The sequence below is a fragment of the Bombus terrestris genome, chromosome 4, assembly GCF_910591885.1.
Source record: "Bombus terrestris chromosome 4, iyBomTerr1.2, whole genome shotgun sequence".
NCBI lineage: Eukaryota > Metazoa > Arthropoda > Insecta > Hymenoptera > Apidae > Bombus > Bombus terrestris.
In genome coordinates this window covers 1,501,875-1,529,678 of record NC_063272.1, presented here as the reverse complement: position 1 = coordinate 1,529,678, position 27,804 = coordinate 1,501,875, and the positions used below count along the sequence as shown (strand labels likewise).

At 32.5% G+C, this 27,804-nt stretch overlaps 1 protein-coding gene across 4 annotated transcripts in view; it reads left to right on the top strand.

Annotated features, from left to right (window-relative positions):
- LOC100647828 (paired box protein Pax-6) overlaps window positions 1-27,804 on the top strand; it is a 143,417-nt gene that overhangs the window by 106,299 nt on the left and 9,314 nt on the right. For all 4 annotated transcript variants that reach the window (XM_048404816.1, XM_048404815.1, XM_048404814.1 and 1 more), the window contains exon 7: window positions 25,857-26,116. In XM_048404816.1, coding sequence (XP_048260773.1) covers window positions 25,857-26,116 — 260 coding nt within the window. The remainder of the gene's footprint in view (window positions 1-25,856; window positions 26,117-27,804) is intronic.

Sequence of the window (27,804 nt, the reverse complement as noted above, 5' to 3'; positions counted from 1 at the left end):
GTACATCATAATTACGATAAAAGAACAAAATCTAAAATGTTGTGTACGTACCTATATGTATGATGGTAAACTTCCTGAATTATTGAAATTTTACACTTGTACATTTTAATAACATTTGTATTACATCTACGTTTCTCTTGTCTAAATTATAGTCTACAATCTTTCTAACATGGTTCGTGTCATATAAAGACTACAAGGGAAAAACATGATGTCAGATTTTTATAAAGAACCGATTTCTAAATTCGCCGCGGTGTCAATCAGTTGGTTTTAAGATTAAATAAACATATGTTGAGTATTTCAAAAAAAAATAATTGTGTGTAAGTATGTATTCGTGTATCCCTTTCAGCTACGCCACATTAAAAGTGACATCAAATTCAGAAAGTTGATAAAAATTAATTTACCATTCTGTTTCTGTGCAATCTTCGCGTACTATCTATGTATCTTAATTGTTTTGCTTCGTTTTTCTTTTATAAAAAAAATTTTAAACCGGTCCATGTAATGACGAGAGATGATGGATCAACAAATAACTTTTCCAGACCCTATACACTTTCCATGGCATTCGAATTGAACGAATTGCTTGGATACGATGAAATGGATATATTTGTCAGTAAAATCTGTGATGTTACGAAGTAATAAATTAATTTGTATAACCACGAACATCTACGTATTAAATAATAATTTGGGTAGCCAAATACAATTTGTTTTTTTTTTTTTGATTTAATGTCGTACATAAAAGAATGAAATTTTTACACGTGCTTCTACTCCGATGGCTAATAAACTGTTCTTATATGTTTTCAGTATTTAAAAGTTTAAAAAACACGTATTTCATTTACCGAATTCTCAATGTGTTCTATCCTATCCGAAGGTATGTAATGGCTTATAAAGTATTCGTACATTTCATGTAATTGCCGACGTCTTTTATGAACATATTACATACGTTATACTTCCCTATTTTGAATACTTTAACACGTATTACGTGCTTAAGACTTACAGTGGCTATTCATACTGTACATACTAATTTTTTAGTAAATATAAGTTGCCAGTGAATATTTCGTAACTTCTATATATATTTTTAGAATGAACTCAAATTTTGCCAATATAATCATGGCAGTCGTGTCTCGTTATAATGCTAATGTTTTGTATAATACCCAAAATATACATATAAAAATATTTTATGGTGGACGTACGAATACTTTTATTAATCACTGTACATACATACTACACAGTCTAAACGTGAGTTTCACATGGAACGAAACAGTAACGCGTGAATCCTCCCGTTACAGTTACGAAAGGGGTTGAAAAGTAGTATAGGGGTCAAAACAGCGATAGCCGAAAGCGACAAAGCTGAACGTAAAGAAGAAAAGGAAAAAAAGGAAGAAAGTCCAAGAGAAGAGAGTCCGTCCAGGGCCAAGCCACGTAATCGAATATATTTAAGCGCGGGAGGGACGTTTGTGCGGATTCTCGGCTTACAGGAACCCCATACCGAGGCAACGTCTGCGAGTAAACTGGATTAATCGTCTATGAAGGGAGACTGTAACCCCTGCCGCATTCGTTTGCAATCAGATCCCCATGGGGAATTCGAAACAACGCGTCTATGTTGCGCTCAAGCTTTGTTTTCGTTTGTTACTTTTATGTAAGGGATGAAAATATACAGAGATACTTCTCATTCGAAGTTAGGTTCAAATTTGGTGAGATTTAAATTGATAAATGTAAGGCGATAGCGAACAGAAGGGAACTATATTATTTTCCAAAAATATTTCGACACTTGGCTGTCTTAAATAACGTGCACTCTAATTTTTAAATTAGAAATGTATCGAATTGTAATGATTGGTCTTTATAATCATAATATGTCAATACGGAGGCTACAAAGGAGTAATATCTATAACAAGTCACATTTTTATAGAGGATTAATTTCTAAACCATACATTATCAAACTATGTTTGTTATTTAATTTTAACACATATTAGACATTTTAACATAACGTATCGACATAAATTCCAATGAAATACAGTATTTTACAATATTCCAACGCAAATCAATTTCATCAAAATTATATTACAGGGTATTCCATTTTAATCTATAAATGCAATTATCTCTCCGAATTGTTCGTCATTAGAAAAATGTCACAAACAGATGTTGTTCTGTTTCGAGGAGGAAGTAGTTTAACGTAATTAGATTTTTCGTAGGTGGATACGCGAAGGACATATGAAGGTCAATGTTATTTTTTTTAATAATATTATATAATCTTATAATAGATTTTACAGAAGAAAAATTTTAATGTATGTTATAAAGTCATGATTTTCCGAGATAAGTAGGTAAATATCTTTTTATGCAGAATGCTGAGATGAATCGATCGATACATTAAAAATTGTACGATTGCATTTAAAAGAATAATGTTGACTTTCATATATGCTTGATGCATTCACTTACAAAAAATCTAAACACCTCAATTAAGCAGTTACAAACATTATGGCTCCTCGAAACAGAATAAACTCCGTTTATAACACTTTGGTTTCGAATAACGAAACGTTGAAGGAGATTTATAGAGTAACCCGCGACACCCTGTATTACAGATGTCCATTAAAGTATTCGAACATTTATGGAGATTTTTCACGAATCTACAAAATATCCCAAAACAAGTGGGAAATATTTGGGAGGTGGTTTCGGTACAACGAAAGAATAACAAAAATTTCATATAGACACGTGTTCATATAGACAATGTTTCGAATTATAGAGGATCGTACGCCAAGACACCAGCAACAATTTAGATTATATGGAACAGGAATAATGAGGAATAATTTAATCAGAATAATAAATGATAATTTAATCTAAATTTTATATGATTTATTTCTCCCGAGTAATAGATTAACAGACAAATCTCTACCGTATCTTAGCCGAATTTCTAGACAATTTCGTCTCTTGTAACACGTCTACGAGCTTGCAATTCAGATGCGGGAAGGTCATTTCGAAGGTATCTTATGAAAGCAAGCAGATACAGTCTGTCGAAAATGGAATTCGACGTAACTAGGGAACAATATCAAATAGGATATATGTTTATACGAAATTTCTTTATTGTTTAAGTGTGTTGGAGTCATCCATAAAATATTTCCCATATATTCTGAAATATCCTGTATTATATGTTATTATACGAAATATTTAAAAATTTCATTAACAAAATATTTAGTATAAGTATATGTACATGTATATATTATATTTCGCAGAATTCACAAAAGTATTTAAACAGCCAATGAAGTAATTAACACTTATTATAAAAACAAGCACATGTTTAATATAATTCAAACTGTATACTAATTTTTTATTAAATATACATTTGCAGTACAATATGTATTTATAATTTCTATATTTATTTTCTCATCGGTTTCAAATTTCACCTATATAGATAATTATATAAATACTAATGAAATTTCAAAATGTATTACCTATACTTGCAAAACGTTCTATGGTAAATGTTCAAATACCCTCGCCATTCACTATATATATATATATATAGGTATCGAACACCGAACAATGTTCAGTGCACGCAAAAATTAACAGAAAGTATATTAATATCCACGTAGACAAAAATCATGCATCAAACAGAGAAGGTTCCGTGATGAAACACATTGTTTGCTACTCAACAGTACCTGACATGACTTCTAATTACTGTTTCACCTTTTGATCGATGACACGAGTCAGTCTAGTCAAGCACGTTCTTCTCTTCTTTCCCCTCTACTCCCGCTGTTTCTTGAATCCATGCAGGCTAAATTAGCCGTAAAGATTCACGAACACTGTTTCACAAGTGACCGTTGTCGATAACGATTGCAATGACATAATCCTCAAATTCTGTAGCTATGTGCAAGGAAGGAGCCTGAATATTTCACGCGTATTAACTCTTAACTTCTATCAACGGATCATTGAGCGCCATAATTAATTCAAGCTAAGAATTATTTAATTTTGAAATTTTCAATTTAGTTTCATTTTATCGGGAATCTTTATCACGGAGAATTGTTAGAGAAAATTCAATACTCTAAATTTTAGTAGTCCGACATAAATAATTATGTGCAGACATCTATAATATAATCCAACGATACCGAAGGATTAAAATCGCCTGTTTGAACAATAACACAACTAAAATTTGCAGTTTTTGAGCCAGTAGTACCTTTACGAGTTCAGTCCTACAATATTTCTTGATATCTTTCTTTCAGTTTTGTTGTCCTTCAAATGTTTCTGTATGACCTAAAACGAAATTACAATTTAATAAATACCACAATATACATGATGCTTAAATATTTTGGTTTTGGTGCTCGATATATTCGTATTATATAATATTACTTTTTTCGTGTATTTCATACCATTCAAAATTTGAAAAAAGGATATCTAAGTTAATTAGTTCAATGACGGTATGATAAACATCGAGTGTGAAAACGTGTTTCTTTTCCCGACGCAAACGAACACGTACCACCCTCGCGTTCTGAAGTTGCTAGAGCGAGACCACCGGTCGACGGTCGATTTTATTTGGCGATGCAGCCCCTGGGACGAATCAAGGGGATGTATAACGATAGAGAAATTGTTTGGCTACCAGTTGCGTGCTCCCAAAAGGCTCGTTTTGCAAGTCGTAAACGAATTAGGGCTTTTCAACGCGGCCATTCGTCCCAACCAGAGAAGAGATCACCCTTGGTCATTGATTTACATCGCGGTTAACGGGGTGGCTCCAATACAAATTACTCTGTGTAACACACCGGTCAATTGCTTTTAAGCTTTGACCAATGTAATTTAACGTTTCCGATTCTGATTTTGAGGTGTTAATTGCGTGTGATTCTTGTTGACGATTTGGTTTGGATATGTGCGATTGAGGAAAAGGGGAAATTGGGGTTCGTTCTTAATGGATATCGAAATTAAGAATTCTTTTTTATATATTTTGTGAATATAATTGATCTAATCGATATGTTAACTTTGAAATGTATGAGTTTATAAAAATTAAAAAATTTTGAAATTGCCAATTTATATCGAAACATATAATACTGGTAGTGTGAATTTATTATGATAATAAATTATATGTATGTATGTATGTATCGAATATCATAATGAAGTACGTGTCAAATACATATTATGTGTAAGTTGCAAATGGCAACGCTATGCATTTGAAGGTCATCGTGTTTAATGACGGCATCAAGTTCGATATGTACTTATAAATCCGAATAAAATCCAATACGCAAGGCTTCATAGACTTCGAATACTACTCATAAAATTATACTAGTTCATTCATTATACTTGCCACTATACTTGCTTCGAATCTTGAAACGAGTACTTACAACTTTAAAGCTGTTTCGATATTTGCACGAATGGAATATTTTGCAAATAGCGATCGAATTACTAGAGTCAGAAAGACATTACTATGAATTTCATTGAATTTTTCCAACAAATTTATGAAAATCCTGTAAAATTATAGACAGTAGACAGGATTCCTATGCTTGTTATTTGAACGTTTACACTTGCAAATATTTAAGAACAATAGCCGAGAGAAATAATTTTGATCAAATGGAGCATTTCTACTAAAACACTCGTGAAGTTCCTGATCTATTCGATTCTACTTGGATGTACCTGTTTTTATTTGGCAAAATACTTATAAAGCATTCGAATCAAGTCCTACTTGTGACATATTCGCGCATATCCCTACTCATGATCCTTATGATCCTGTTTCAATTCCCGTTTCACAACTTATATCAAGCTATAGTTAAGCTCCGTTTATGCAGCTAGAGCTTCTCCTACGACCCACAGTTTCCTCGGGGCTTTCGTCGCAATCTCGGTAACCCCACGCTTTTCGCTAGTTCGCAGACTGGTTCGATTATAATTCGTACAGCTCGCGTAACAGTCAGGACAATCGCTTGATTAGAGAGAAATTAATTCCAAGAATCAGGTCTGCAACATTGGCAACCGCGAGGGCAAATTTTTGTGAAAGAAAGACACACAGTATTCGTCTGTCCACGATCAAAATTTTTCTTTTTCCCGTCATTCAAAAAAGGTTATCACCAAACTAAAATTTAAAAAAATTTGACATCAGCGCTCCATGAACGAAAATTTTGACAAATCGTAAACAGACGAGTACCGTTTGTTTTTTATACAAATTTGCACTTGACAACTTCGCAATTCTTTCTGAATCGTTTGCTTGGAAATACGATTTCGCGGTTAAAAATCGATGATAGTCGTTCTGGATCCCTGCTCTGTTCGCCATTGAAGTTGCTCGTTTACTTGGAAAATGTCTTCCTTAGATTCTTGCGATATTCTTCATTATTAATAGTTCGTCGTGTTTTTATTTCTTTAAATATTTATTTTTTTTTTTAGATAGTATATTTTATTCTGAGGTGTCATATGTACTGTATAAATTTTATTAGTACTATATAATAAAGTTATATGGAAAAATATAAAGAAGAAAATTAGTATAAGGGAGAATAATCTGTAACTTAGTATTACGACTGATATTTATGGGATAAATTCTATTCTTAATGGATGAATAGCTTTTCGTGGTCATACAGTGATGAATTGTACATGCTATTTAATCTAGTTTACTCGTATTGGACGTTATAAATTAATATCAATTTATTTAACACGATTAAAAATCGAGTAAAGATGAAGATAAGCTAGTAGAAAGAAGAGAAAACAAGAAAAATAGTAAGAAACAGAGGTAAAAGAATTAGGATTAGGATTAGGTAATGTTAAGAGGAAAAGAGTAATAAAAATGTGGAAAAGTAAATAATAATTATTAAAAATGATAATAAATAAGTATATATAAATAAGACGAATACAGAATATTCTGTACGTACATTCTAGCTTCTTTTCCAAGAATATTAGAAAGCTATGAAATAATAAAATAGCTTTGCAAAATTATTTTTCTATAATCTTCTGGTACATAAATCATCAATATCAAAATACCTCATTATATTTCAAGACAAAACATATATTTAACGAACAAATACATATTAAAAGTAAAAACACAATATGAATAAAACAAAGGATAAAAGAAGAGTAACAAGATAAAGAAACATAATAGATATACTATGTACGAGTAAGAGAAAAATAGAATGTCGACCTTACGACGAAAGAAGAGAAGAAAAGAGAAGAGAAGGGAAGGTAAGAGGTGAGGAGAGGTGGTGAGAAGAGAAGAGGAGAGAAGAGGAGACAAGAGAAGAGAAGAGAAGAGAAGAAGAGGTCGAGAAGGTGGATGCCGTGAAGGGGTTGCAGGAAAGGGCGGTTGGGAGTTTGAAGGCGAAACTTGCAAAAGTACATCGCGACTCAAGAAGCCGGAAGTAATCGCGCAGCGCGAATCTATGTTATCATCGGTTGATTTCACGGCATTTAGTGGCTGCCGAAGATTTCGGTGGCCCGAATTAAGAAGAAAGATACAAAAGATCGTTACTTTCTAATTACATAGTGGTTGGATTACGAGACTCTCGAGTACGAGGAAGTAAAATCTAATTCGACATAGTAATCGACGCAACTAAATTGACGCGTTTCGCTGTCTGAGCATTATTAGAACGATTGTTCCGCTTCGTTCCTCGATGTTCTGTCGAAGTAGGGTAGGATACGTAAAAGTTGAATTTCATTATAGTGATAATAATGATACAATTACATTGGATTTTTAAGTAGTTTTGCAAAATTTAAAGGTACAATTATGCACAATTCAAATGCACATTGAAAGGTACAAAAGTGCATATTATAACATATATAAATATATAAAATACCGAAGACAAAGCATCTACATATTATGGTATTTGCAGAATGAAACAAATTTCTGCTTAAGCTCGATTTCTTTCGATGTATTCGTAAAAATTTGAATTTGCATAAACATCCGCGTCTAGATATAAAGAATGAAGAACACGTAACACATAAATTACGTTTCCTATATTTTATAGTATAACATCAATTAATCCCATGTTATTGAAATTGTTCTTCTATTTCATTTTGAGACTAAACACGTACTTTTCATTTACTTAATACTTTGAAAAATGCCGTCATAATATTAAAATGTTGAAGATATTAAAGTAGAGTAAAATAAAAATGTAAAAATCGACAAAATTATTCGCATTATATTTTTTTCCTGTGCTCTTCAAATGATAATAATATGAATATTTGGGAAGAGAAGAAACCGTTTTATTTCAATCAAATTACGATATCATTGAAACGCAAATTTATTTTCTCACTAGTACCTAAAATTAAAGAATTACGAAACAATTGAAAAATTGTCAATTTTTAACTATTAAAAGCTTTTAAACTTTTAAATTTTATTAATATTTATATATATATATACATGTACAAAATTTAACAAACTTAAAAGGAAATTTATTTTTTTGTTAATATAATAATAATAATAGTCGCCTCACGATTTTCGCCTATTATGATCTTGTGTCGATGGGTATAGGCATTTTTCTTATTTCCTATCCTAATTATTCTTTTGTCTCTCCGTTATTTTTAGCATTGTATAAAATAATATATTGCTTTCGCTTGCTCTTCTTTAGTCATTCGAAATATTTCACGGTATTCAATTGTAATATGTAATCTGCAATATATGTTCTTTAGTTTTCAATTCATAGTTATCGCATATCGTACCTTGCATCGTTTCCCTAATCCTATAGATATATGTTATTTCTAGCACTTGAGTTAACTTTTACCCTTCCATCTAATGTAAGCTGCACTATCATCCTTATCATATGTATCAGCTTTTCTGTTAAAATAAGAATACTGAAGAAAGTAGTATTCCTAAGTACATATTATACGATTATATGTCATATGTATCCAAATACTTTTATTTTTTTTCAATAAGTTATCATCCCTGCTATATATTTTTTATTTTTTGCGATTAATGTTCGCAAACGAACGGAGAAAAATCGATGAGAGTTTCGATACGTATATTAAAAATTTCAGCGATTAACCCGTAATGGCGAATAGGTAAATAAAGTAGGAGAAACAATTACAAAGGTGGAAGTGTCGCGGCCAATCCTAACGAGCTAACGACAATTAGCACGTTGCTACAAGAAGAGGATACTGAAAGGGAGCCTGAGAGATAGAGAGGGGCACGTTTAAGCGGAAGGAGTTTGGCAATCGATCAACACAGTGAGAACAGACGACGGCGGGGTTGGTGAGGTGGCTGGAGAACGTGCACAAGGGAACGAGGAACAGAGGCGAGTCGACGGAAAGGAAAATATTGGAAACTCCATTAGGAGTGGTGCAACCAGCCGTGCACCGGAATACATAAGCAGCTCTTCCATCGGCAGCAAACGAAGGGGAGAGAATAAACGTCGGGAGAAGGAGAAAGAAACCAACAGGCTACAGAGGTTATTACGCGATTCATTTGAAACCTTTCATTTTTCGTTCTGCTCTCCCCTACTTCGACCGTGTTTCCGTTTCTTTTCCAGATGAAACGCGTTTTCAATCGGTTTCCATTCGGTCTTCCTTCTTCCTTTTTTCACTTTCTTTTGGTTTTGTTCTAATATTGATTTAGACTGATGGGAATATAGGAGATTTGGATGAGGACACCAAGTTTAGTTATCGAGTGCTTGGACCGTCTTTTCGATTTGTATAAAGTAGAAATGAATAATGCATACTCTTAACTTTTTAATATTTTTATATTAATCCCCCAACTCCCAACAATGTTGTACTGGTGCAACACATATTTTAAAAATGTGTGAAATTTTGCCACTGATTAACATTTTTTTCACAAAGCTCTTTTTACCTTTTTCTAACTACCCTTTCGTTTACACAAATTCACGTTATAAAATTAACATATGTTTCCTTCTTTCATTCATCACATTCTTAAATATTTGAATAATTTTTTTAAAAATCTTTCGAAATTCTCAATCGTTCGCTAAACCGTTAAGAAAGCCTACTTCTACAGCCATTACAAACAATTCTAGATGTACAGATCCCTCGAAATCTCTACGCTTTAAATTGAAATACAGAAAGTCTTTCTCTTAGATCAACAGTATAAAAACAAACGCAAGAATCAAATAGGTATGTATACAAAAATTAAACGAAAAAAGGTTAAAAAGATCTTGTTACGTTTGTTAAGTTGCCCTTTAATTGTTCTCTCACGCGTGCCTAAGCATATGCATAAAACACGTGCGTGTCTCATCCATTTGAATGGATCTATAAAGTTATAGTCTATTTGTATTCATACGACAGCACCATAAACACTGCTATGTAACATGTTCATTGAATGTACAGTGTACAACGGAATAGACGATTTCGCATTTCTTTCCAACCATTTAACATTAGCTGTCGCTCGTTCACGGTCCATCATATTTACTTCTTTGTCATGAAAATATTATGACGATAACATTAGAAACATGAATGAGAACGTTACACAGCGCTCACTTGACTACGCGTTAATGTTTTAACCTTTTGACTGTGTAATGAGGGGGTGAACAATTCAAAATGGATGATTTAGAAAATATAATGACTGGCATTAACCCATTAGTTATCACAATTCCCATTTGGAGACTATAAAAAGAAATTTGTATAGATTTCATAAAATCAATCGTAATCCCCAAATGGATACACTTTTTAATTCAAAAGACATATAGGAACTTAATCACGAAAGTATCCGAATATTAGAAACCTTTGGTGAATATATCATGTGCGTTATACAAGACATTCGAAAATTTCATTAACAATTTTATAACTAATCTGTACAGTTCCATATTTCTATCAACGCAACTGAAGAAATAGAACCTGAGTAGAATTTGCATTCGCCAAATATGTACTATAACGAGCACTATACTTTAGTTATTTTATACATTTTTGCATTTTTGTGCTTTATATTTAATTTTTTATTTTTAACCTCTTAGGCACGGTTGAATTGTGTGCGGGGCTATTTCTCTGTACTGTAGAGTTAGACGCGAATTACGCGAAAACGGTACAGCACCGCAATGTGTAACGAATAATGCTGTTCTCTGCGCAAGCACATTGAAATGAAGTTTTTGAAAATTAAATTATAATTTTTCTTAAAAATATGACACATACATTTCAACTTTAATAATTAATAATACAATTGAGTGTGGTATATTTTAAAGCACGGTACGACACATAGACGCACGTCACAATTGTCACACTCATAGCGTGATAGTGTTTTTCAAATTGCTTTTCGTTTTCCATTTTGAAGCGACATTTTGAGCTTAAAGATTCTAAAAAATTATAAGGATACGGATCGGCATGTTAAAAACACCATCTGATAATGGTACATTTATTTTAACGAAAAGCAGCAATTGATATCTGACACTGGAGTATCACAAACACAAATGCGTGTACATTGTTAACACTGTCGTAAAAAGTTGCAAAGACTAAAAAAGTGTAAAGCAAGCAAATGAAATTGATCATTTAGTTCAAACGGTGAGCGAATGAGTCAGTAGAATGAGCCACCATAGTGGCGCGTCCTAATATAAGATGACATCTGCAAAACCTGTAGTATAGTAATAACGACCAATTATTACAATTATGCCGGTAAAATTTAAAGCAAATCTACATATCTGCATATATAGAAATTACAAGATATTTGGTCTAATTATAATGATATACATAGTTCGCGAAAATCACAAAAATATTTAAACAATCCACACATTCAGTGAGACTATTTTCAAAATTTATACGCCAAAGATGATGATTTATGCTGTATACTAGCTTTTTTTTTTATTAAGTACACGTATATTAAAAGTAGAAATGAGTTCTTCCCGACAATAAAACTTCCATTTTACACAAAAATCAAAAAGAGTTCATTTCTATACCTATCACGTTTTCTTCCAAAAAATATTTTGTAGTAAATATATTACAATATATTACACATTTATTGTGATACGCGTTAAATATATGAGTAACACCTATTAAAACCACAACAAGTTTAAAGAATTATCGTTACAAAACTAATGAAGGTCTGTAAACCCAGTTAGAGACAAAAAGAGTAAACTGCCCTGCAAAATGTTAATTTGTGTTGAGGCTATTCGATATATAAAGAGAGAAAAACGCGTGGATAAAGTGTAAGGTACAAAATATATTTGATTTGATAGTGAAGTGTAGGAATACAATTTGAGCTGGTCCAGATCCGCACGCTAGCAGTGTTACCTTATAACTGAAAACCCCGAAGCCAACGTCGCCTGTTTTTTTTCTTTATCTTTGTTTATTAATTCCAGGTTTTTTACATATTTTTTTTACATGATTTTTTTTTCCAGAATAAACGCTGAATTCTAATTGTAGGGTGGTACAGGCAAAAGTACCGATACGCGACCGATACGACGTAGCCATGCATTATTACATTCTTTTCTCTTTTTTTTTTTTTTTAAGATTATTATTGTTAAATAAAATAAAATTAAGCCGCTGTTGCGCTGTGCTTATGTACGATATTTTAATTTATGTCCTGAAAGCCTGGACGCAAAAACAGGACAGTTTGCCAACGTCGCCTGTCTACTGTTTATGGTCTGCCTCCCTGCTATTCTTTTGTCTATATGCTGTCGATGGCTTCAGCGCTTGAGAAAGCTAAAAAGACCAGATGTGGAGTTTTCCTACAAGTGGTGACCACTTCAACAATTTGTTTCATTTCGGTCCGATTTTCTGTTACTGAGATGTCATCATTTGAAGAGATCCGGATTCTTCAATAACTCTCGATTACTGTCTCTCTCACACACATGAACCTGTCACTCTCATCGTGTCACTGACCAATCACAAGCACGTTAATAGAGCGCTGATTAGCGACAAACAGTTTCTACGTTCTTTTACTATTTGCTACTAAGCGTACAAATTTCCTAGAAGAAATGTAGGTAGTAGACCGCTGCAGACCGCCACTCATATTTATATACATCTATATTTCAGAATCAATTGAGATATTCATTTAAATCAATGTACATACAATGAGAGTATTCTTGACAATCCTCTGAGTAGATATAAGTAAATAAAATATAAGTGATACTTAAAAAATTCGTGATTGAACCATGTGCACCGTTTATAAAATACTGATATATTTCTAATAAATATCTCGTAATTCTATATAAATTTTCAGATATCGATTTAAATCAAACTTTTAACTATTCTCTGTGTAGATAATACTGACAAGTTTCATGATTGTTTTATTTGCTAAATACTATATAAAATATTGATGTATTTGTAATAAATATCTCGTAAATAATTGGTACACAGAATCATGACAGTTCTGATGATAATGAAGTTCAAAGTGTTTTATATAACACATACCACTATACGCATAAAAGCTTTCTATTTTAAGCGTTCAAATATGTTCGTCGTGAGTCACCCTATATACGTATTATTAAAATGGTATTTAAAAAATTTCTCTTTTTTAATCCACAAAAAAATTGATTGAAATTTCTAAATTCTATTGTATAATCATTTCAGAGAAGAAAGTTGGCAGTTAGAATGAATTAATATTCAGACATGGTATCCCTACATGGTGTTTCATAAGTGGGCAATACGAATACAACGTGGACGATACGCTTCCAATACAATTTTATTACTCTTAATTTTCATCTTATTTCAAGCCATAAAATCTCTATGATTTTACTTGCATCACGAATCGAACCCCTTAGTGTATAGATATATTTAGCTTACTCGCGCTTAAAAATTCTCCAAAATCGTTTTTAATATCTCTTTCTTGTGGCTAGCATCGCGCGAAAGTAATTACGAGGGTAACAGGGTTCTGTATATCGAGTGGCTTGTAACGACTGATACAAGTCGAGGAGGATCATCCTTGGCTGCGATATGTTATACGCTATAGCTAGCGATGGGATCAAGTTCGATACGTACTCATAAATCCGAATCAAATCCGATACGTAGATCCAACGTTCGTTTCCGAGGGTTCTTAAGATATAATGGTTCGCTCGAGTATTTGCAAATTTTTAGGATTTACTTATAATTATGTATCTTCAAGTATTCAAGTTTTCAAATTTCGGTGTCTCTAAATTTTGAAGCTTCTAAATATTAGAATTTGAACAGAAAACAAGCCGAGCAAGACTTATTCGAGCAGCGTTTGATTCTACTTTGGAGACCTTCGTTATTTCCCAAAATACTCATAGAGGGTTCGAGTCTGTCACGTATACGATAGATTGGATTTCTACTTAAAAGCACCACTTCGTTTTCTCGAAACACTTATGGAGGCTTCGCATCTAATAGTCAATCAATGTTCGAATCTACTTCCGATGCACTTGAGCCCATCGCTAGTATAGGAAGCTTAAAGAGAGAGAGACGGAAAGAGTGACAGAGCGAGGGTTGATCGCTATCGTCCCGCGGGCGCAGGATAGGAATCCAACGTATAATCCGCTTCGGTCTAATGCCTAATCCCACGGACAAATTTATTGGATTCTCAGTCCTTAATGCCGAATATATGCGCGTGGAGAAGTTTCGAGTTGGAAACACTCGCGGTGAAAACGTACCCCTTGGATTAGGGGTTGGAATTCGTTCGAACAATTACTGTACCGAGTATATTAATGCCTTAAATGTTGTGACGTTACTTATGAGGTTGGTTGTCTTCTTAATGTTGTCTTGTAATGTCTAAGAGAGTTGAAGTATATTATTATAGTTGTTTGAGAAAGTTGGATTAGGTAGGTTTCCGTTTGGTGGTATTTGTTTGGGGGTAAAAATTATATCGTGATGTTTATTATGAAAATTCGTAAAGCTTTAAATTACGTATTAGATAGTGTTTGAAAATATTATTGTAATGTACAGTTTTAAGTCATTTACTATGAATAAACACTTATGTCACCAAGAAAATGGAAATAGTGAAAATTAATTGATGCAATTTCTTTACAGCTGCGTTTATCATATCGTTCTATTTTTAAATTAAAATTTTTACATTAAAATGGTCACTTGTACAAAACCGTGTAGCAAGGTAAAACTATTTAGCATTTATTTTCGTAACTTCGTAATCCTAAAAGGACAACGGCTTCGACTTGTTCTAAGCTCTATAAAAATATTCAGATTGGTTCCAAACTTTACTGAAATAATCACATAATATATATATTAAAATCAAAATATATTAAGAAATATAATATATTCGTGAAAGATTCTTACAATAGCTATTCAAATACTTTCGCGGGCCATTATACATAGAATTGACTAGAATATTGATTAGAACAGAAATTTTATTAATTGTTTTATGTTAAATATAACGATACAACAATACAAGAGTAATTTTAACTATAAAAAATACGATTATTAATTATAAATAAAATACGATCATGAACGTCACGTAGGTAAAATATAGTAAATTTTATCGTATACGTAAAGATTTTGTTTATCGTCGATTTGAGAGCTATGTTTGAATTCTACTTTTATTTTATGTTCACCGTGAATCTATTTAACAGATATAATTTTAGTTACACAATTTGTTTCATACATTAGAAAATTATACATCTAAAACCTTACGTATCTATACCGTTTTGTACTGGTTTCCCATTCGAGAATATATCGTTTAACTATCATCCCTCTCATTCTCTCTCCGTCTAGAAACCTTCCCTTGATGTAACCCTCCTCCCCTCTATCCATCCATTCCATTCTTTCGCCGGTCCGGTCGGTGAATGGCCGTTACTAACGCATCATGGCCGGCTATTGTCACTGACTGGCTTTTCTAGTCGATTTCAAAATGATAATCGCGACGTAACGCGTCGGGGGGTACGAGGTGTCATGCTGGAACGAGTGGCCCAATGTGCGTAATCTTTTTTTATTTTCCCTGACGGATACCACCCCTCGACACAGGATTCACCTATGGCGTGTCGAGACTGCGGGCTTGGCTACCGAATGCCAAAAACGTGTAGAGAAGGAAAAAAGGAGGGGAAAAGGTAGAGGGGTAATAAAAATGTGCGAGCAGGAAGGGACGTGGTTGGTATTACGCGTTATTAGCCGACCCTTAATACCCTGGCTGTTTTTGCTGAATTTTCGGACCCGAGGCTGGTGACTTCGGCTTCGCTTCGATGAACACCGCAGAATAATCCTGCTAACATCTGTATCATTGGTAGCTATTCGAACATTCGATGCGCAGGGAGCGGTGCATCTGGCCCCCGTGCCCCTTGTTACTCCTTCGACGATATATAGTGTGATATTTCAGCTATTTACACTGATAAATTTATTTTAAGCGTGTAAGAAGTATCAGTTTCTGTTGATTCCATGGGATTTCGTATTTATTCATTGTTATCGCAACACGTAAAATACCATAAAAGTACTATTTCATACACGGTTGGTAGCGTGCGTAGCGCATACAAATATCAGTTTATAAATACTTCTTCCTTCATTTGACACTGGCAACATCCGACTACGTCGCGTTAATACGAAATACTACTTTTGTTAACTCTTTCCTCCTTGACGATAAATTACATTTTTTCTGCAGATTATCTTTACGAAACCAATCTGAAAATCTTAGATCCGGATTCCTCGAAAAGTTCAGTGTTTGATAGTGTTTCTACGATATATGTATTCCCGTAAATTACGTCCAATCTTTGAGAAACCTAATTTTATGACAAATATTAATAGATATTTCTATCATTGCGTTAATTACATTAATATCATTAGCTACAGTTATTAATTTTTAAAGAAAAACATAAAGAGACTGTGTGAAGGCGGAATATCTTTAATAAAGTACATGATCTATCAAATCCTGAAATACCCTACGAAATATTGATTTCTGAACCGTGGTACTCTAATACTTTCTCGCGCGGAATGTTCCGAAAGATCGATAAGACTAAAAGAAAATATATGTAAACTCCCCAGAGTTCATGTAGGATAGGGATTCCTTTCGTTTCACGGGTAGCACGACAGGCTGTGTTTCACGGACAGAGCGATCTTCTTTCGTTTTACGGACGACCAAAATTTGTAACTATATATCTATATATGTGCGCGTCGCAGAGCAATCTTGTATACAATTTTCACTTTTATTAGAATGCTGATGTAGTATAGTATATTTTATTTCCTTTATATTTTATTAGATTACCAATTATTCAGATTCACGAAGTAGGTCACACACACAGATATGCATACACGTGTGTGTATATATACATGTGTTTTCGCAGAGAAATCTCATACATTTGAATCGCGGCTTGTTTTATTTATTGGTTCATTTAATTATTTCATTTCATTTGTACTTTATATGTCATTGCCGATTGGTTGTAGTGTTTCTTCTTATTGATTCGTTTATTTCATTCTGATTGTCTGTCGTATAATTCTTTTTAGTTTGATTGGTTAGTTATTAGTTAATTTATTATTATTGGTCGTGTTTAATTATTCATAAGTTATTGGTTCGTGGCGTCACGTGCGGAACGCGGCACGTGACACCCCCGCCCTTGGTGTTCAAATTTCCGAAGGAAATTTGACTGATCGTAGCAGATGTAGTTGCGATTGGTTGTTGGTCCTTTCATCAATTCCTTACATCAAAAGATCTCTTTGGGGTTATTGTGTCGTTTTAAGATTGACATTTATGCATTGCAGACAAAATATCGCGGGTTGGAGTTTCGTTATTTGTATTTCGCACAATCTACAATGCGCTCTTTGAATTTGTGTGCATAAAAACGTGTTGCAGGGTGTTCGTATGGGTCGCGATAGCCTAAGTCTAGATTATCGTACCCGTCTTTTTATTATTTTTTATTAGAAATATAATTTATTTGTAAGGTATTAAAGTTACTACATACATGCGTTGATTGCTGGTGGATGTCCCTAATGTGTGGTGACTTTTGCCAATATCGAATTAATTATCTATCTGTTAATTATTGTTAACTTTATTTTAGTAGGTGACGTGTAATTCAAATAAAATTAATATTATTTATGTACATGTGTTTCATTGCGCGCGCGTAAGGACTATTCCCTATTCGTGACAATCTGAGATGGCCATTCATGAATGTCTCTAGTATAAGAAGAAGCACGTTTCTCCCGAACGGACGGACAGAGAGTTACATTAGAGATTTTAAAGACTGAAGAAGAAAAATCGGTAGCTCAGGACGTTGAAAATCGATTCTCGATTTTCAGGTAAACATTATACCAAAGACTTGCTATTTCCCGTTTATATAATTATTGTTATTTATTGTTATAGACGCATATTAATTGTTGTTTATCGTTGTATTTCATCTAATTACTTCATAATAAAAACTCGATTTTCAGACTACAGAATCGATCCCTGAATTATCCCAAGATTTAGTATTTAAAAAAAGATAAAAAAATATATATAAAGAATATATAATTGTATTTGAATCTTTGGTGCAATTTTGATACATCGTTGCGCTTATAAAGAAAGTGAAGTCATAGGAAAATAGACACTGCTGTAACTTTCCTCTTAACAGCATTTTTCTATCGTCTAACAAATTTAATATTATAAGCCAACCCAATTGCGTGTCGCAACAAGAATACAATTTTATATCCCAACATTCCCACTTCTCGCAGAGAAATCCTCAAAATAGTCAAACATCCTTACGACAGCATAGAGTCGACAATTTGCGTGTATGCGGCGGAGGAGAAGTCTGAAGAATAATGAGAGCTCGTAACGCTGTGGATTTCTACGGTCTCGTTCGCGAGACCGTTAAAACATCGTCCCTAACTCGAGAATCGAGAAACTCAAGCTATAAAGTGACGCAGCCAGTCCAGAGCAGTATCGGTGAAAAGAAAAAGCTGGCTGGGTAATGGCCGCGAGCACACGAGTGGCGAACGGCATTATTAACGCCGATAATGGTGGTCGGTGCACTCAGCTAAACGTCGCCACTTCGCCCCTGGAATTTTTCTATCGCACTCGAACGAACCACGGCTGCTACAATGGCAACCACGAATATGCCACTCGTGGCTAGTGTACAGTTTATTATTTCTCGTAACACGAGAAGTCCTCGAGAAGATTGGAAATGCGTGAACGATCATCAGAAGAGTTGGATGGAAGGGTGTAACAACAAAGGAACTATTTTTCTCTATGGTCTGAGGTTGAACTTCTGTATGGTACCGTACGCGTGCCTTTCTGCTTCTTCGAGAGACTCTTCAGAATTTAGGAGACAAAAAGAAACCATTTCTGGCAGGATTTGGCATTATTGAAATGAATTTTTGTTTCGTTTCAGACATACCATTCTTCTTTTATATTTCGACTTTTAGTCTTATCTAAATATTTTTTAATACACTGCCTTTCTTTTCGAGTATCTTCCTACCTATTTGTGTTTTTACACTATTTAACATTACTTATATCTTATCTTTTAGATACTATTTTAAAACCCATAAAATTCACAAATACACGAAACCTGCATCCGAAAGTTCGCGGAAAGCCACTTCTCAATGCTTAACCACGCCTAAACAGCAACAATTACCCGACAAGGAAGCCAAACAACACAAGACTAACCGAAGCGTATTAAAAACGTTTCGACGAAACAACCGCGCCACTTCCAAATAGCGTTCGCCACTTTACCAATCATTGACCATCGATCAATTCCATAATGAAAAGGACCTCCCGTTCAACCATCAAAATCCCACACATTGATTTAAATATAACAATTGGTCACGAGCCAGTTACGTATCGTTGAAGCTATAGTTATTGTTACGTAAAAGCGATCAAAGTAGCATTGTTTCGATTAAAAACCGATCAGCTGTTGAAAAATCGACGATCATAGGCACACGAAGAGCAACAATCAGGACTGAACGCTTTTCGTTTGAAATGGATAAAATTATTTCTTGTATTTTTAGCATCGGATATAACAAACACATAATTTCGACTGTTTAATCGCAAGCAACAGATATTAAAATAATATGTAGCGGAATTTAAATACTATAGAAATAATGTTAAATGGTGTGAAAATACAAAAATACAAATTATGTTACATTTCTTGTATTTTTAGCATCGGATATAACAAACACATAATTTCGACTGTTTAATCGTAAGCAACAGATATTAAAATAATATGTAGCGGAATTTAAATAGCATAGAAATAATGTTAAATGGTGTGAAAATACAAAAATACAAATTATGTTACATTTCTTGTATTTTTAGCATCAGATATAACAAACACATAATTTCGACTGTTTAATCGTAAGCAACAGATATTAAAATAATATGTAGCGGAATTTAAATAGCATAGAAATAATGTTAAATGGTGTGAAAATACAAAAATACAAATTACGTTACATTTCTTGTATTTTTAGCATCAGATATAACAAATACATAATTTCGACTGTTTAATCGTAAGCAACAGATATTAAAATAATATGTAGCGGAATTTAAATACTATAGAAATAATGTTAAATGGTGTGAAAATACAAAAATACAAATTATGTTACATTTCTTGTATTTTTAGCATCGGATATAACAAACACATAATTTCGACTGTTTAATCGTAAGCAACAGATATTAAAATAATATGTAGCGGAATTTAAATAGCATAGAAATAATGTTAAATGGTGTGAAAATACAAAAATACAAATTATGTTACAGACGATAAAGTTTAAGATGTGAAATTTATGGCATTGTATTTGAACTAGAAGGGTTAAACATATAAAAATGTAAATGTACAAAGTATAAAATTACATTTTTCCACTTTCCGTAATCGTTTCATACCAAGCGAGATATTTTCTATGATAAAAGGATCAGTCTTTTGTAATTTCGCAAGAGATGTCGGGGAAAAAACGAAAAGATCGCAACAGATGTTGGAAGCGAGAGGAGAATGTATCGTTGGAGGGGAATCCCTTCTAGCCATTCAGTTTCTCTTACTCTTACTCTCGTCCTTGGTCTTTCGCCCCAACCAAATCTCTCATATCGTCGTTCAACGTATTATCCACCAACCCGAGTTCAAGCTCGCTCAAGCGCGATGGCCGACTTCATTTTCACGTTTCTGCTAAAGCATCGGCATTCTTTTAATTTTAATACTATGTACATATTATTTTTGAAAATTCACGAATATTAATATTAACACCGAACTTTACGAAAATTAACACATTCGAGATTATAATACCTCATTGATGATATTTCAAATATATTATACATATGGTGATATTTTCAAATGGACTTTAGATGTTAAATTATTACATACGTACTATATACTTAATGAGTTTTAAATTATTAATCGAAAAAGATGAAAAATACCAAAAATTTATTTCTATTGAATTCGTGTCAAATTATTTGTATTATATGTAACTCAAATTTGCTATAATAGTGAATATGTAAATATGCGTATGTAAGGCGTTTTGAAAGCTTAATGGTAACGTAATGTAATTTTTCGATGTTGAATGACTCAAGTAATTGGAAAAAATGTTTTCGTGACTAACAAACAAAACATCTAAAATCAATATAATCTTAAAATTGAATTTGCTTGTGATATTATGCGATTTTTCTTGATTAATAGTAGTCGCTAAAATTATGTATTATAATTTGCTTACATATTACAAATGTAACAAATATATCTACAGGGAAAAGAAGTTTGGCACGTTTTACTTTGAAATATACGTTCAGATTCATCTTAGAAGAGTGATTTATTTCGAGATTGTTTTCACTGAAACTAACTTTGAATGTTAATTTTTCAAATTGCTTCAACATCGATTGTTTTCAGCTTTTATATTTGCTTCGCGCTATCAATAATAATTGGTCATCAGCGACCGGTAGTAATTTATATTAACATTCGAAGGGAAAATAATAGTAATTTGTATTAATATTTAAAATGTTGTAGGATGTTTGAATTTTCTGCTTTCTTTCATGTACGCAAATTGTTCATCAATTTCTCATAAATATATTCTCCTCTTTTGATATATGTAGTGTTTCTTTTTTCCAAATGTAGAATAAATGCAAGTCTTTGTTAAATACTCGCAATAAAAAGAAATAATAGTCGGAATTTGCATCGACGCTTAATGAAAGATAATATGTATAAAGCAAAATACAAGAATCTGCATTAAATACATGAATGACAAAAACTTACTTTAAAAAGCAATCTTACCAAAACGACCATACATTAAAAAGGAAGAATAAGACCAACGAAACGAGACTTAAAATTCGCAAAAGTAAACGCAAAATAGCCCGAAAAAAAAAGAGAGAGAAGAGCGTAGAAAAATCGAAAGAAACAATCAGTGGAACAAAAACGAGAAAAACTAGGGCAAACGAAGTGTAAACTGTGAGAGGTGGAAAAAACGACGATGAGAAGAGGAGAGAGGAGAGAAGGGAGAACGACAGGCGAAAAGTAGAACTAACCGGAGGCGGAAGCTACAGACAACGAGCGAAGGATGGAAGACGAAAGAAGCAAGAGGAAGAGGAAGTTCCACATTGTTCTGGATTCTACATCCTGTAGTGGAAACTTGGTGTAACAGCCCTCCGATTCCACGAGAAGTTTAGTACTAGAAACGTGGCTCCCTGCCAGCTTCCACGATGAACCTTAACCGCATCCATGAAAGGGGAGACTACGGATTATCTCTCGAGTTCTCTCACTTCCTCGACGATATCATTATGAAAACCATCGTCCTTCTTAGGCAAATGGTAATACATCACTAAACTGTAGATCTTTTTATATTTATAGGAAATTTGAAGGTGCAGAAATATATAAAATGCACGTAATGGACAAAAATATATAAAATATTTATCTTATAGTATTTGTTATAATATTTAATAGATAAATAATACGGTAGAGAAGAAATGAACGTTTCTGTTGATGATTTTGAAAGGAAGATAATACGTTTGTTAATGTGTTTAGTTTGAGTATGAGAAATCGGTAAAGAACTGTATTTTGAATTTTGTAACCTTTTCATTTATGAAATAAATTATGCGGCCAAAATTGTATTTATTAAATTCAATTAAATGCAATTTATTCAATGGTGAATTTAAAATAAAAATAGAATACAATATTTCAAGCATAGCACTCAAATTTACTATATCTTTACCGTATCTCTCCTATATGGTCTTTATAATCATACTAACTAAAAGTGCTCTTAATCTGTTACAACATAGAACAGTTACTAAAATTCCAGCTTTAACCAATAATTCATCAACTTTGCATATGATTTCACATAGTCATTTTTCATGATTATATGTAGTAACAAATAAGTTAAAAAATTTCAAATTAAAGTAGAATGTAGAATAGGATCTTCCAATAGACGTATTAAAGCGATTACAATATTTATTATTAATTCTAAGATAAAACTTATTAGTACGTCTTTGACCAACAATGAATTAGCATCTGCCTAATCCATGGTACAAAACGATACAGCAGACTGCCAAAATAAGCGAAGAAAGACCTAACTCAGACAGTAAGTGTCGGAAAAGAAGCGGCAAGGCTCGACAGAAACGGGTAGCTCGACCCTATCGAGAAGTTGTTATCAGGTTTCCATTAACGCGTCGAAGACTCCAAAGCAAAGACTCCAAAGTGAAGATTATCGTCCCAAGAAGTGAAACAAAGAAGAGACTACGACGAAGGTGAAAATTAAAGCAAGAAGGTGAAAGATAGAAGCCAGAGATAAAAAGGGGAAGCAAAAAGAATAGCAGAACTGGAAGAGTAAAGGGAAGAAGAAGAAGACAGAGAGAGAGAGAGAGAGAGAGAAGATGGCACTTTGCACGGATGACAGAGGCGTATCGTGCTAGGGAGAACAGGGACACTGGCGTCGGGACGCTCGGCGTCTTATCGTGCGTCCCTCTTTCCCTAGCCAGCCATTCCACCAGCTCCCCCACCCTCCCCCCAGTGCAACCCCCAGGCAGTTCTCGTCGTCGAGCCAAAACCCAGTGACGCCTCGACGCGCTCACCCAGAAACCGACGATAAGGTTCGCCCAGCAACGCCTCCTTTCCCTCGAATCCTCCCCCTCGCGTTTCTACATGCACGTATACATGCACGAGACCGTGCACGCACGTGGATATTTATATAAGAAAACTGACGAAGGCCTCTGTCGACGACCCTCGAAAAAGAAGGAACGAAGAGGGAGAGGGTCGGTAAAAACTCGCGACGTTGTATGAGATCGATAGGGTTTGGGGATCGATTTACGGAGGATTTCGCATAATTCGCGATTATTTTTTTACCAGGGAAGTTGAACATTTTAATATGGAGAAATATACCTACATAGAAACTAGATTGGAAGTGTTATCAGATTATCATAAATTAGTAGTATTATTACTTAATCCACTGCATCGTTATTTATAGTAAATATATTTATAATATATAATGTATGGTATATGGTAAATAATATTTTATTCCGTAAACCTTCTTTGGAGTGGGAGACAAATAGCGATGAATTTTATTTTTAAATTTTCCAATTCAACATTGAACCTAATTTTCTCTGGAAATCTATTTTAAATCAATTAATTATATAAATTATTAGTATGATTCACGTTTGAAAGTGAAGTTATAGGTATTTTTAAGTTAAGTTTAATAATTCTAAATCGTTGATGAAATTTTTTAATTTTTTAATCCTTTTCGAATAACATGTCATGGAAAGTAAAATTACAATTATACAAGAATCAATGGATATAAAATTTTAATCAAAATGAACGCCATTGGTTCCAATTATTTTACATCGGTGAATAACTCCGTAATACGTTTGCTGTCTCATTTGTGCTTTTATATAATTTATAATATATGTATTCGGCTTGAAAGGAAACACTTTATGCCGATAACCTTTAAAAAACATACGTGTAACGAAAGGACCAACAATTATAAACCAATAAATTATTATAATAAACCTCTACGTACATATTTTAACAGGTAACTATAATATGAATAATTAATTTGCTACAGTAATTTCTTCTTACCATCTGGATATATTCAATTATTAACAATTGCGAGTTAATTTCAAAACTTCGATATCGTATATTGTTAATTCATAAATTCCCCTCTTCTGCTAATTATCTCATTAGATATAGAAATACATTTACTATATCTAAATATCTCTTTTCATGTCTAAGTGTTTAATTTATATTATTTTAATTGTCCCTTTGCCGATTGAAAACGCTTTTATTCAGGTAATCTGAATATTACATTAGGAACATAATATGTATATCACTAATCCGACTTAAAATCACAATTGTAAAATGAACATTTTAATATTTGATAGGAATTCGTAACAAAACGAACTTTTGTAACCGCCCAATACAATATCAACAGTGACTCGCAAAAGTATTTTCACATATATCATAAGAAATATTTATATACATGTAATTGTACGTGTTACGTAAAACATTTAGAACTGTAATGAGACACGATTGTCATGATTATAATGGTTTCTCAGAATATATATATAATAAATAAATAAAATAAATAAATTGATTTTTTATAATTAAAGTAGGAGAATGTACAATGAAATATATATAATAATATTATTTTTTAAAAAAATTTAAATTTTTAAAAATATAATTTATAAAATTTATTGGGAGATTAAATTTTTAAATTATAATTTATATTATTAATAATAATAATAATAATAATAATAATAATTTAAATTAATTTTTTTATTATATATATATATAAATTAGATTAATATTAAAAATTAAAATTTTGTTAAATTTAGAAATTTATTTAATTTATATAAATATTTTAAATAATTGAAATCTTTTTTAAAAGAATATATAATTATAAAATTTATTGAAAGGAAGTTAAAATTTTTAAATTATATTATTTAATAATAATTATTTAAATTAATTTTTAATTTTAAAGAAATATAAAAAATTATAATTTAAATAAAAATTAATATAAAATTTAAAAAAATATATAATTTATAAAATTATATAAAATTATTAAAATACATTCTCAATCTGAGAATGCACATACATAGAAATTGCAAGACGTTTGCTGCAGACGTATATGCATTTAGTAAAAGATTAATATACCGCATAAACAGCCATCTTAAATGTATAATAAATGTTAAAAGTTGACTCATAAATTGTTAACTTTTTTTATAGTTGCAGAACTGGAGGGTGGTGCACATTCGGACGAAACGAACAGTGGAGGTGACAACAGCAACGCCGGAAGTGTATCCGGAGGCACGGACGACGATCAGGCGCGTCTTCGTTTAAAAAGGAAGCTTCAAAGGAATCGTACAAGCTTCAGTAACGAGCAAATCGACGCTCTCGAGAAGGAATTTGAGAGAACGCATTATCCAGACGTTTTCGCCAGGGAAAGACTTGCTGGAAAGATTGGTCTACCGGAAGCTCGAATACAGGTGACTACATACATATATTCTCTAACTACATACAGTGACTCGCATTAATGTTCAGACACCACGATTTGCAGAACATTATTATTATAAACATTTATTTCTAATAATTAACTATTTATCTATATTTTGATATATTAAAACAAATATTGCAGTTGATAGAATCATATATTTTATCTAATATACATATTTTTTCTAAATGAGGAATAATAAACTAATAAATGTCCGAATATTGATGGGAGTCACGGTATATTAAATAAGTTTTCAAGTATAATTGATCACAATAATTTTTTTTCTAACACCTTTATTGTTTATTATTCGTCTTCAAATTTCAAAGGTGAATCGCCTACCATTATAATATAAAGAATTTCTTTTAACGAGGCAACGAATTCTTCATCCCTTAATCGCTTACTATTAAACCTTTAAAATACTAAGTATAATATAGTTATTGCATAGTTACTTTATTACACGGCATGTGTACCTAATCATACACGCAAACACAACGCTATTAGTTATAAGTAGGAAACAAAATTCGAATGAAAATTTGTCCAGTTTCTTTTCTAAATCTCATTGTTTATATAATTGTTCAATTTACGATAAATTTTAAACAAAATTAAAAAGAATAGACACTTGCATGATTTTAGTAATTGGAAATATAGAAAAATTGATACCAATCGTATTTATATGCTTTGGTAGTTGTAATACTAATTCTTATATGTCGATATCCTTAACACCTCATTGAAAATAATAGGTTTCTTCATCTAAAAACATCATACTTATAGTCTCTGACGAATTCTACATTAGTGATTCACTTGATTCACTTAATTACCGAATAATCGCTATATATTTACATTTCTTGTGATAATCATTTCCCTATACTACTGTTATATAAAGGAAAGAATATTATGCTTTTATAAACAAAACATACCTACTTGCAAATTTTTACCGTAATATTCATAATTGTTTTGTAACTTATATAAAAAACGAAGCAACATATTTTATAATACCATATTAAAAATTAAATATCGGCACTACTAATATGTTAAAATTCCTAATGTATTTCAATTTGCATGCTGTAAGACTATAAGCACAGAAATCCTACATCTAATAGACTGTTGCGGAATCGGCTTTCTTCCCCAATCATGTTTATTTGTTTACATTATTACTGTACGATTACAAACTGTCCCATTTCAATCGATTCCTCCGAATATCTCTGAAACTATTCATGACATCGGAAAATAATGCAAAACAGAAATTAAATGGTTCCGAGGGTTTAATGAGAAGTAGTATTTCTGTAGGTAGAAACATACAGATCAACTTTATTCATTTTAATGAAACCATACATTTCTTAATACATCAATCGACCTATCTTGGTATTCTTTCTAAAAGGCAATTTATCTATTTATGTCGAAAAACTATTAGTTTTTACAATATATATATATATATATGTCGGGTTCACATTATGATTAGGGTTAAGGCCATGAAACGAATCTTCATTTGGACTAGACATTATTGTTATGCAGTAGAGGAGATATTTACTATTATTACAGAATTTGACAAGTAACCGTGGTAATCAGATACTCGAGAAGCTAATGGCAATGATCCTAGGTTCAATAACGAATCCGCGGCCAACAGGACAAATGCGTTTTCTTCCAAAGTCCAAGTTGTACCCAACTTCCTTGTCTACGGTACAA